The 13,253-nt window shown below is 40.7% G+C and overlaps 1 protein-coding gene across 7 annotated transcripts in view; it reads left to right on the top strand.

Moving 5' to 3' along the window:
* Nucleotides 1-13,253, top strand: part of PLD1 (phospholipase D1) — a 210,026-nt gene that overhangs the window by 123,507 nt on the left and 73,266 nt on the right. For 6 of the 7 annotated variants that reach the window (XM_002814285.6, XM_054552993.2, XM_054552994.2 and 3 more), the window contains 2 exons: nucleotides 101-314; nucleotides 889-1,002. In XM_002814285.6, the coding sequence (XP_002814331.3) occupies nucleotides 101-314; nucleotides 889-1,002 (328 nt within the window). The remainder of the gene's footprint in view (nucleotides 1-100; nucleotides 315-888; nucleotides 1,003-13,253) is intronic. The other variant, XM_002814286.6, reaches the window with a different exon arrangement.

The following is a 13,253-nucleotide window of genomic DNA, read 5'->3' as shown; positions in this document are numbered from 1 at the left end:
CATCATTTGTAAACTTTATACCTCAGCTCTACTTGAATTAAAGAACCACATTGCAGCATGTCTTATGCAGTGTCTTTTTTTAAAAAAATAATTTTCTCAGCCTGCCGCAACAGAGTCTATGGAATCCTTAAGACTCCAAGATAAAAATGAGCCTGATCAAAACCCACCCATCCAGAAGAGTGTTGACGATGTGGATTCAAAACTGAAAGGAATAGGAAAGCCAAGAAAGTTCTCCAAATTTAGTCTTTACAAGCAGCTCCACAGGCACCACCTGCACAACGCGGATAGCATCAGCAGCATTGACAGCACCTCCAGTAAGTCATGGCCTTGGCTAGAATTTATCTTAACTACCCACTGTTCTTCCATAGCCGGACACTACATACCTGTTTTTAAAATCTGTCTTTCTGTAATGGAGTAGAATGAGCAATGTTGAAAGGTTGCTATATCATTCTATTCAACCTCATGCCGTTTTGTGGCTTTGTTTGCCTCATTTTAGAACAGATTTATTGTTTTATCCACACAAAAGTCATAACAACCACGATTACTACTTCTAATGGTAGCAGAATGACAAAGGGTTTCTAAAATACACCAAACCATAAAGGAATAAGGTATTAGATGTACTTTATAAACTTTTCTTAGAAGAAATTACATTTATCTTCCTATCCAGAAATATATCAAGCTTATATCGTCAAACATCAGACTTTCTACATCTTGTAAATTTACTATTCCTTTGAAATCCATCTTAAAGCTCTACAATTTTCTGTTGCACAGGATCTTATGACTGATGTTATAGCCCTGCCTGGTTTTAAAAATGATCAGCTTTGCTTTCCAGTTTAGAAAATTTGATATCTGTATTTTTTTGTAAAAAAAATTTCTCAATTTCTCTAGGTTATTTTAATCACTATAGAAGTCATCACAATTTAATCCATGGTTTAAAACCCCACTTCAAACTCTATCGCCCGTCCAGTGAGTCTGAGCAAGGACTCACTAGACCTAATGCTGGTAAGTGATTTGTGAAGTGGCAGAACTCCCTTAGGCTTGAGCTTTGGTTGTGTTGTCTGCTGCATGGGCATAGTGAATGTGTTTCCAGATTGGCTTTCTGTTTGCAGTTTTTATGCTACGTGTATTATGGAGAGCCTGCTCTGTGCAAAGCATTCTGTAGTATCCAAGATCCCTACTCCCTAAGAACTTATAGCAGCAAAGACAAAACAGACCTACCTAATAAGAGAAAATGCATGGCACATGCTATTTAATAGTGTCGTGGAAGTTCTATGGAAGGAGGGAGGAATTCCTCTCTGATGATGCAGAAAGACTTTTTGAGGAGGGGACATTTGGGTTAGGCCTGGAAGTAATTTAATTGGGGTAGGTGACAGGAAGTCATTGCAGGTGAGGAGGTGAGTTGAGCAAAGGTGCTGGAATGGGAAAGCACCAACTGCTTTCAAATCATGTAAAATGCATTGTTTAGCTAAGATGCAGTTTTTGATATAAGACTAGGAAGATATATGACATTCACATTTGGGAGTTGGAATTTTATTTGGTTAAAAATCTTTTTTTTTTTTTTTTTTTGAGATAGAGTCTTGCTCTGTCACCCAGGCTGCAGTGCAGTGGGGCCATCTCGGCTCAGTGCAACCTCTGCCTCCCAGGTTTTAGCGATTCTCCTGCCTCAGTCTCCTGAGTAGCTGGGATTACAGGCACGCATGACCATGCCTGGCTAATTTTTGTACTTTTAGTAGAAATGGGGTTTTGCCATGTTGGTCAGGCTTGTGTTGAATCCCTGACCTCAAGCGATCCATCTGCCTCCGCCTCCCAAAGTGCTGGGATTACAGGTGTGAGCCCCGCTCCTGGCCAGTTAAAAATCTTGAAGGTCTTTGGGTGGATGTGTCATGCTGTGTGAATTTTCAGAAATTACAATCTGATAGCCTTTGTTAAGAAGATACTCCAGATACTTGAGGAATTAATGAATGACTAATGAGTTTAACTTGTGGTGGGAATAAAGAAGGATTTAGTCACTGGTCAGATATGGGGATAAGTAATCATCATAATAAATGACGCTAGTAAAATCATAAGCTAACGTGTATTTTGCGCAGACTCTATCCATCACTACCCTGAGTACTTGCAGTGCTTGGTAGTAATTTTGTCATCTCCTTTTTATAGATGAAGAAACTCAGGATTAGAGATGATACATGACCTGCCCAATGGAGTTCCAATTTATCATCCTTCCAGTGCCCATGATTAAGACTTGTGATTTAGCAGAAATGAAGATTACTATGTTATGCTTTTTTGGCTAGAACCTGAGGCCAGGGCTCTCATGTACTGTTTAGCAGATGAGAGTTACAGTCTAGCGCACATGCCTGAATGTGAGTCACCTGTGGCTTGCAGATGCTAATGAACCTGAAAAATTATGCTGGACTTTGAGTAGTGATTCCCAGCATTCTTTCTTCTAGGGCAGGGGTGTGCAATCTTTTGGCTTCCCTGGGCCACACTGGAAGAAGAAGAATTGTCTTAGGCCACACATAAAATATACTAACACTAATGATAGCTGATGAGCTAAAAAAAAGTTGCAAAAAAAAATTATAATGTTTAAGAAAGTTTGTGAATTTGTGTTGGGCCACATTCAAAGCCATCCCGGGCCGCATGTGGCCAACAGGCTGTGGGTTGGACAAGCTTGGTCCAGCTACCGTGCATTTTAAAAGATGCAATAATCAACTACACACAATAAACTAAAACTTCAGTGTAACTGTTAAATAAATTTGTGTTTATAAATCATAACAGCATCGATATACATTTAAAAATGGAGAAGAGGCCAGGTGCGGTGACTCACACCTGTAATCCCAGCAATTCGGGGGGCCGAGGCAGGAGGATTGCTTGAGCCCAGGAATTCAAGACCATCTTTGGCAACGTAGTGAAACCCCCTCTCTACAAAAATTAGCTGAGTGTGGTGGCATGCATCTGTCATCCCAGCTTTTCCGGAAGCTGAGGTGGGAGAATTGCTGGAGCCTGGAAGGCAGAGGTTGCAGTGAGCTGAGATCATGCCACTGCATTCCAGCCTGGGTGACAGAGGAAGACCCTCTCTCACACAACAAAAACAATTTTTAAATTTTTAAAAATAAAAATAAAAATGGAGAAGAACAAATATGGGGAGACATATATTTATTTAGCATACACCTAGTACTGGATGTGTGTGTGGATTCAGGGACAACTCCCAGTAATTCCTGTGTTTGACAAAGCTTCAAAGTCCTGGGAAGTAGGAGGCCTCTGGAAAATCCAGGAAGCCAGGTCAAGAGTGCATGCAGTGGCCGATACTAGAGGTAAAGGGTTGGAAACAGCTCCAGGTAGTGCCTTATCATTTCAATGTGTAACTTTGCTGCTTTATTACTGAAGTTAAAAATGAAGTGGAGGAAATGAGGTTGCCAACCTATGAAGATTATGGATCTGAATTATGACTGATAGTGTTGCTGACAATAGGATTGAGAGCAAGTGGAAAAGATGTGAGTGAGGTGCTGAGTCCAGTAAGTAACTCACGCCTACCCCAGGTTGAGAGGGGTGATATCCACAGTGGTGATCTGAAACACTGATCATACATGTGTATGGTTTTCTGTTGCTGATGAAAAGTACCCTTGACATCTGTTTACAACCCCTCACTGATAAACTGAATATATGTCTAGTGCAGCATTGTTGAGAGACAGAGAGAGAGACAGAGAGAGAGAACAACCTAAACATCAAAGAGTAGAGAAATGGTGAAAAACATAATGAGTGGTAAAAAATGGTTCATCTCTTTGATGGAATTGGGCAATGATTAAAACTGTAGTTGGGGGATACAAAAATAAACATAGAAGATTTATTTATTTAATTAAATAAGTATTTATCGATTTTCTGTTACATGCCAGTCACTATTCTGGGTGCTAGAGATGTGGTGAATAAGACAGATGAAGTGCAATTAACTAGTTGGAAGGTAAGGATGGGAACTGTGTATACAAATAGAGAGTCAAACACATTTCAGGTGGTGATAATTACCATGGAGAATAGTTGAGCATGATCCGGGAGGAAGGGCACAGGAGAAGAGTTACTATTTTGTAAAGGATGGTCAGAGAATACGTCTCTCATGAGGTTAGTTTTCAGCTGACATTGAAAGGAAGAGAAGAATGAGGATAAGAAACTGTCTGAGAGAGGGTGTTTCTGACAGAAGCAATAGGAAGTATGAAAGGCCCATGAGACAGAGGGGATGGGTGCATTCCAGGAATACGGCTATAGTGAAGTGGGCTAGGAGAGGATGATAAGAACAAAATCAGAGAGATGGGCTGGGGTGGATTATGTGAGGTCTTGCAGACCACGTAAGATTTTGACCCTGAGTGAGATAGGAATCGGGTGGTCTTGAGCAAAGGGTAGGTGAGGGCTGACTTACATTTTCCAAGGATCATTCTTCAGAGCAGACCAGGGTGGCAAATGGTGACTGCAGGTTGTGAATGTATTTTGAGGGTCGAGCTGACAGCATTTGCTCATGAACTAGATACGAGATGTGAGAGATGGAGAGGACTCCAAATCTTTGGCCCCACTGGAAAGATGGAATTTCCATGAACTGAAATGAGGCGGCTGTGGGAAGAGCAAGGAAAGTTTGAGGACGATTGCCACTGTATCAGAATATGTTCGTGAAGGCAGCTGACAAAGGCCATTCAATGATGCTATCTTTGTTAGGAAGATGGAGCGTGAGGTGATTTATTTTTTTCCCCACATTGTTGGTACTGTTTTCATTTTACTTTTATAGTCAAATATAAATACAAATTTAATTTTTTAAAATGAAAACAATTAGTTTACCTAAAAAGAAAAGCCAAAGGATCATGGGGCCCTTCTAGAGCAGTGCTTTCCAAAGTTGATTCTTTGGATCCTGGAGTTTTTAAAAGGCTTTGAGGAGAACATTGAAGTAGGTGAACCCCAGGACCCTCCCACTGCTATTGGTACCTCTTCAACCAGAACAATCCCACTTGTATCTGTTTTAATTATTGGAGTTCCTTCTGAACTTGTTTTCAAAAAAGAAAAGTTCTACTAAAAATAATGAAGGAATTTTAAAGAGCAAGGCTCTAGATTTAAATCATGTAATACCTTAAAAACTCAGGTTGCCTTATAAAACTTGAAACCCAAATTAAGCATGGAATGACTCTTTGTTAGAAATTTAAAACTGAATATGAACTTGAGTTAGTGACTTCCTTTTCCTGAGAATGCGAAGAGAGTTAGCCTCTCTGCAGTATCAATTTCACTTGACTGCACATGACCATGTTGAATTGGGCTCCTATTAAACCTCCCTGGTGTCATGCAGAAATCAGTGTGGAGTGAACATCACTATGGGTTTTTATATAGAAAAACTGCACTAAAAACGTGGTCAGGAATCATATCTGAAATATATGTTTTTCAAAATCACTCAGCCATTTTCAAGATTTTTTTTCATTCAGAATTATGTTGTAAGAGGGAGAATTTTGCTTGATACTATTTTTTTTTTTTTTTAATTTTTTTATTTTTTTTTTCTTTTATTATTATTATTATTATTATACTTTAGGTTTTATGGTACATGTGCGCAACGTGCAGGTAAGCTACACATGCATACATGTGCCATGCTGGTGCGCTGCACCCACCAACTCGTCATCTCGCACCAGGTATATCTCCCAATGCTATCCCTCCCCCCTCCCCCCACCCCACAACAGTCCCCAGAGTGTGATGTTCCCCTTCCTGTGTCCACGTGTTCCCATTGTTCAATTCCCACCTATGAGTGAGAATATGCGGTGTTTGGTTTTTTGTTCTTGCGATAGTTTACTGAGAATGATGATTTCCAATTTCATCCATGTCCCTACAAAGGACGTGAACTCATCATTTTTTATGGCTGCATAGTATTCCATGGTGTATATATGCCACATTTTCTTAATCCAGTCTATCATTGTTGGACATTTGGGTTGGTTCCAAGTCTTTGCTATTGTGAATAATGCCGCAATAAACATACGTGTGCATGTGTCTTTATAGCAGCATGATTTATAGTCCTTTGGGTATATACCCAGTAATGGGATGGCTGGGTCGAATGGAATTTGTAGTTCTAGATCCCTGAGGAATCGCCACACTGACTTCCACAAGGGTTGAACTAGTTTACAGTCCCACCAACAGTGTAAAAGTGTTCCTATTTCTCCACATCCTCTCCAGCACCTGTTGTTTCCTGACTTTTTAATGATTGCCATTCTAACTGGTGTGAGATGGTATCTCATTGTGGTTTTGATTTGCATTTCTCTGATGGCCAGTGATGGTGAGCATTTTTTCATGTGATTTTTGGCTGCATAAATGTCTTCTTTTGAGAAGTGTCTGTTCATGTCCTTCGCCCACTTTTTGATGGGGTTGTTTGTTTTTTTCTTGTAAATTTGTTGGAGTTCATTGTAGATTCTGGATATTAGCCCTTTGTCAGATGAGTAGGTTGCAAAAATTTTCTCCCATTTTGTAGGTTGCCTGTTCACTCTGATGGTAGTTTCTTTTGCTGTGCAGAAGCTCTTGAGTTTAATTAGATCCCATTTGTCAATTTTGGCTTTTGTTGCCATTGCTTTTGGTGTTTTAGACATGAAGTCCTTGCCCATGCCTATGTCCTGAATGGTAATGCCTAGGTTTTCTTCTAGGGTTTTTATGGTTTTAGGTCTAACATTTAAGTCTTTAATCCATCTTGAATTGATTTTTGTATAAGGTGTAAGGAAGGGATCCAGTTTCATCTTTCTACATATGGCTAGCCAGTTTTCCCAGCACCATTTATTAAATAGGGAATCCTTTCCCCATTTCTTGTTTTTGTCAGGTTTGTCAAAGATCAGATACTTGTAGATATGTGGCATTATTTCTGACGGCTCTGTTCTGTTCCATTGATCTATATCTCTGTTTTGGTACCAGTACCATGCTGTTTTGGTTACTGTAGCCTTGTAGTATAGTTTGAAGTCAGGTAGTGTGATGCCTCCAGCTTTGTTCTTTTGGCTTAGGATTGACTTGGCGATGCGGGCTCTTTTTTGGTTCCATATGAACTTTAGAGTAGTTTTTTCCAATTCTGTGAAGAAAGTCATTGGTAGCTTGATGGGGATGGCATTGAATCTGTAAATTACCTTGGGAAGGATGGCCATTTTCATGATATTGATTCTTCCTACCCATGAGCATGGAATGTTCTTCCATTTGTTTGTATCCTCTTTTATTTCCTTGAGCAGTGGTTTGTAGTTCTCCTTGAAGAGGTCTTTCACATCCCTTGTAAGTTGGATTCCTAGGTATTTTATTCTCTTTGAAGCAATTGTGAATGGGAGTTCACTCATGATTTGGCTCTCTGTTTGTCTGTTATTGATGTATAAGAATGCTTGTGATTTTTGCACATTGATTTTGTATCCTGAGACTTTGCTGAAGTTGCTTATTAGCTTAAGGAGATTTTGGGCTGAGACAATGGGGTTTTCTAGATATACAATCATGTCGTCTGCAAACAGGGACAATTTGACTTCCTCTTTTCCTAATTGAATACCCTTTATTTCCTTCTCCTGCCTAATTGCCCTGGCCAGAACTTCCAACACTATGTTGAATAGAAGTGGTGAGAGAGGGCATCCCTGTCTTGTGCCAGTTTTCAAAGGGAATGCTTCCAGTTTTTGCCCATTCAGTATGATATTGGCTGTGGGTTTGTCATAAATAGCTCTTATTATTTTGAGATACGTCCCATCAATTCCTAATTTATTGAGAGTTTTTAGCATGAAGGGTTGTTGAATTTTGTCAAAGGCCTTTTCTGCATCTATTGAGATAATCATGTGGTTTTTGTCTTTCGTTCTGTTTATATGCTGGATTACATTTATTGATTTGCGTATATTGAACCAGCCTTGCATCCCAGGGATGAAGCCCACTTGATCATGGTGGATAAGCTTTTTGATGTGCTGCTGGATTCTGTTTGCCAGTATTTTATTGAGGATTTTTGCATCAATGTTCATCAAGGATATTGGTCTAAAATTCTCTTTTTTTGTTGTGTCTCTGCCAGGCTTTGGTATCAGGATGATGCTGGCCTCATAAAATGAGTTAGGGAGGATTCCCTCTTTTTCTATTGATTGGAATAGTTTCAGAAGGAATGGTACCAGCTCCTCCTTGTACCTCTGGTAGAATTCAGCTGTGAACCCATCTGGTCCTGGACTTTTTTTGGTTGGTAAGCTATTGATTATTGCCACAATTTCAGCTCCTGTTATTGGTCTATTCAGAGATTCGACTTCTTCCTGGTTTAGTCTTGGGAGGGTGTATGTGTTGAGGAATTTATCCATTTCTTCCAGATTTTCTAGTTTATTTGCATAGAGGTGTTTGTAATATTCTCTGATGGTAGTTTGTATTTCTGTGGGATCGGTGGTGATATCCCCTTTATCATTTTTTATTGCATCTATTTGATTCTTCTCTCTTTTCTTCTTTATTAGTCTTGCTAGCGGTCTATCAATTTTGTTGATCCTTTCAAAAAACCAGCTCCTGGATTCATTTATTTTTTGAAGGGTTTTTTGTGTCTCTATTTCCTTCAGTTCTGCTCTGATTTTAGTTATTTCTTGCCTTCTGCTAGCTTTTGAATGTGTTTGCTCTTGCTTTTCTAGTTCTTTTAATTGTGATGTTAGGGTGTCAATTTTGGATCTTTCCTGCTTTCTCTTGTGGGCATTTAGTGCTATAAATTTCCCTCTACACACTGCTTTGAATGCATCCCAGAGATTCTGGTATGTTGTGTCTTGGTTCTCGTTGGTTTCAAAGAACATCTTTATTTCTGCCTTCATTTCGTTATGTACCCAGTAGTCATTCAGGAGCAGGTTGTTCAGTTTCCACGTAGTTGAGCGGTTTTGAGTGAGATTCTTAATCCTGAGTTCTAGCTTGATTGCACTGTGATCTGAGAGACAGTTTGTTACAATTTCTGTTCTTTTACATTTATTGAGGAGAGCTTTACTTCCAAGTATATGGTCAATTTTGGAATAGGTGTGGTGTGGTGCTGAAAAAAATGTATATTCTGCTGATTTGGGGTGGAGAGTTCTGTAGATGTCTATTAGGTCCGCTTGGTGCAGAGCTGAGTTCAATTCCTGGGTATCCTTGTTGACTTTCTGTCTCGTTGATCTGTCTAATGTTGATAGTGGGGTGTTAAAGTCTCCCATTATTAATGTGTGGGAGTCTAAGTCTCTTTGTAGGTCACTCAGGACTTGCTTTATGAATCTGGGTGCTCCTGTATTGGGTGCATATATATTTAGGATAGTTAGCTCTTCTTGTTGAATTAATCCCTTTACCATTATGTAATGGCCTTCTTTGTCTCTTTTGATCTTTGTTGGTTTAAAGTCTGTTTTATCAGAGACGAGGATTGCAACCCCTGCCTTTTTTTGTTTTCCATTTGCTTGGTAGATCTTCCTCCATCCTTTTATTTTGAGCCTATGTGTGTCTCTGCACGTGAGATGGGTTTCCTGAATACAGCACACTGATGGGTCTTGAGTCTTTATCCAGTTTGCCAGTCTGTGTCTTTTAATTGGAGCATTTAGTCCATTTACATTTAAAGTTAATATTGTTATGTGTGAATTTGATCCTGTCATTATGATGTTAGCTGGATATTTTGCTCGTTAGTTGATGCAGTCTCTTCCTAGTCTCGATGTTCTTTACATTTCGGTATGATTTTGCAGTGGCTGGTACCGGTTGTGCCTTTCCATGTTTAGCGCTTCCTTCAGGAGCTCTTTTAGGGCAGGCCTGGTGGTGACAAAATCTCTCAGCATTTGCTTGTCTGTAAAGTATTTTATTTCTCCTTCACTTATGAAGCTTAGTTTGGCAGGATATGAAATTCTGGGTTGAAAATTCTTTTCTTTAAGAATGTTGAATATTGGCCCCCACTCTCTTCTGGCTTGTAGGGTTTCTGCCGAGAGATCCGCTGTTAGTCTGATGGGCTTCCCTTTGATGGTAACCCGACCTTTCTCTCTGGCTGCCCTTAACATTTTTTCCTTCATTTCAACTTTGGTGAATCTGACAATTATGTGTCTTGGAGTTGCTCTTCTCGAGGAGTATCTTTGTGGCGTTCTCTGTATTTCCTGAATCTGAATGTTGGCCTGCCTTGCTAGATTGGGGAAGTTCTCCTGGATAATATCTTGCAGAGTGTTTTCCAACTTGTTTCCATTCTCCCCGTCACTTTCAGGTACACCAATCAGACGTAGATTTGGTCTTTTCACATAGTCCCACATTTCTTGGAGGCTTTGCTCGTTTCTTTTTATTCTTTTTTCTCTAAACTTCCCTTCTCGCTTCATTTCATTCATTTCATCTTCCAGGGCTGATACCCTTTCTTCCATTTGATCGCATCGGCTCCTGAGGCTTCTGCATTCTTCACGTAGTTCTCGAGCCTTGGTTTTCAGCTCCATCAGCTCCTTTAAGCACTTCTCTGTATTGGTTATTCTAGTTATACATTCTTCTAAATTTTTTTCAAAGTTTTCAACTTCTTTGCCTTTGGTTTGAATATCCTCCCGTAGCTCGGAGTAATTTGATCGTCTGAAGCCTTCTTCTCTCAGCTCGTCAAAGTCATTCTCCGTCCAGCTTTGTTCCGTTGCTGGTGAGGAACTGCGTTCCTTTGGAGGAGGAGAGGTACTCTGCTTTTTAGAGTTTCCAGTTTTTCTGCTCTGTTTTTTCCCCATCTTTGTGGTTTTATCTACTTTTGGTCTTTGATGATGGTGATGTACAGATGGGTTTTTGGTGTGGATGTCCTTTCTGTTAGTTTTCCTTCTAACAGACAGAACCCTCAGCTGCAGGTCTGTTGGAGTAGCTGGCCGGCCGTGTGAGGTGTCAGTCTGCCCCTGCTGGGGGGCGCCTCCCAGTTAGGCTGCTCGGGGGTCAGGGGTCAGGGACCCACTTGAGGAGGCAGTCAGCCCGTTCTCAGATCTCCAGCTGTGTGCTGGGAGAACCACTGCTCTCCTCACAGCTGTCAGACAGGGACATTTAAGTCTGCAGAGGTTACTGCTGTCTTTTTGTTTGTCTGTGTCCTGCCCCCAGAGGTGGAGCCTACAGAGGCAGGCAGGCCTCCTTGAGCTGTGGTGGGCTCCACCCAGTTCAAGCTTCCAGGCTGCTTTGTTTACCTAAGCGAGCCTGGGCAATGGCGGGTGCCCCTCCCCCAGCCTGGCTGCCGACTTGCTGTTTGATCTCAGACTGCTGTGCTAGCAATCAGCGAGACTCCGTGGGCGTAGGACCCTCTGAGCCAGGTGCGGGCTATACTCTCCTGGGGCACCGTTTCCTAAGCCCGTCGGAAAAGCACAGTATTCGGGTGGGAGTGGCCCGATTTTCCAGGTGCCGTCTGTCACCCCTAGAAGGGGAACTCCCTGACCCCTTGCGCTTCCCGAGTGAGGCAATGCCTTGCCCCTGCTTCGGCTGGCGCACGGTGCGCTCACCCACTGACCTGCGCCCACTGTCTGGCACTCCCTAGTGAGATGAACACGGTACCTCAGATGGAAATGCAGAAATCACCCGTCTTCTGCGTCGCTCGCGCTGGGAGCTGTAGACTGGAGCTGTTCCTATTCGGCCATCTTGGCTCCCTCCTGCTTGATACTATTTTTAAAGTGTTGAATTTTATTCCTTTTCTTTCTTTCGTTTCTTTGTTTCTTTGTTTGTTTGTTTCTTTCTTTATTATACTTTAAGTTCTAGGATACACATGCAGAACATGCAGGTTTGTTCCATAGGTATACACATGCCACGGTGGTTTGCTGCACCCATCAACCTGTCATCTACATTAGGTGTTTCTCCTAATACTATTCAGCAACTGTGTGCTGATCTTTTCCTTTTAAGCAATATTAAATAGGTAAGTGAGGGAAAATTTATTTTTGCAATTTAGTTGAGACAGGCTTTTCAAATTTGAATGTCTGGTCATAAGGGATAATATTAAGCTGTTTCTAAACTGTTCTTAGGAATGCAATGGATAGGATGTATAAGATTCATCTTGTGCGGTTAAATAGCTTATTATCTAATAGGTGAGCATGAGTTTTAAATATTTTACAAACCTAATATTTTAGTAATTCATTGAGGGAAGATACTCCTACTGCAAGAGTCATCATTGATCCACAGATGAAATGCAGGTCTACAAACCCTTAACCACAATTCTAAATTCCAAAAAATTTTGAAAACCAAAATATTTTTAAAAATATAACTTGTTGAGTACCTGTATTGGAACTGGCCTTGAACATATGTAGAAATTCAGTAGGTAGAGACTAAAAAGGTAGAAAAACAGGCATTTTAGGTAGATACTACATCTTAAGACACAGATATAGGAAATGCAAAAGTATTTATTTCGGCATCTCAGACCTGAGTGTAGAATGTGGTAAATACATATAGGTCTATAATCTCTCATACAAAATCCTTGGAATCAGATTTCAGAAATCAGAAAGTTCTGGATTTTAGAAAGGTAATACAATACCTATACCCTCTACTATGTTACACTCCCAGCAGGATCCAGGAAATACCTGGAATGTAGGCAAAGCATTCATGTTTGTGCAACACCAAGTGGGATCAATAAAGATAATAAATAATCTCTTGTCAGTTCAGGTCAGGTATTGCTGACCTATGAACTATGAAATGAGCTGTGAAAATCAGCTATGAAAAAAACATTCGAATTGTTAGAACTTTTCGAGTTTTGGAATTGTGGTTAAGGGCTAATTTGTGCAGATTGAGCTGGTGGGATATATCTGTACCAGTTTACGGAGGACTTTGAAAATCAGATTGAGACATTGCACCTCTTGCATTAAATGTTGGAAAATCCCTAGGGGCAGGGAGCAAATTAAGGGTGAGGCTTTATAGCGTTTATAGTAGAGACACAGGGAGTCTGACAAGGTTGTGTCAGTGAGTTCAAGAACGAAGTAAATGGGAGAAGCTTTTTCCAAAAGCAGAATCAGCAGATTTTCTTCATGATCTGGGAAGCTGTGGGGAGGTGGGTGGAGAAGTCAGTGAAGAATAAAGGAGCCAAAGGTGATTCTGAGGTTTGAGCTTGAGTTACTACACACAGACAGCAGAAATCTCAAGGAAAGACTTGATTTTATGGAATGATAATGATTTTAGTGTTAGACATAATTTTAAAGTTCTAGTGGGAACTAGGTAAACAATTTCAAGTGAGGTACTGGAAGTGACCTTAGATCTGGAGTCCAAAACAGAAGCCAGGCTTGAAGGTGCACATTTAGAAATTGTATAGAAAAAGACAGGAAAGGTCGGGTGTGGTGGCTCACACCTGTAATTCCAGCACTTTGGGAGGCCGAGGCAGG

Source organism: Pongo abelii, chromosome 2, assembly GCF_028885655.2.
Source record: "Pongo abelii isolate AG06213 chromosome 2, NHGRI_mPonAbe1-v2.0_pri, whole genome shotgun sequence".
NCBI classification, from domain to species: domain Eukaryota; kingdom Metazoa; phylum Chordata; class Mammalia; order Primates; family Hominidae; genus Pongo; species Pongo abelii.
Note: the sequence above shows the minus strand (reverse complement) of the source record. Positions and strands in the feature narration are given on the sequence as shown.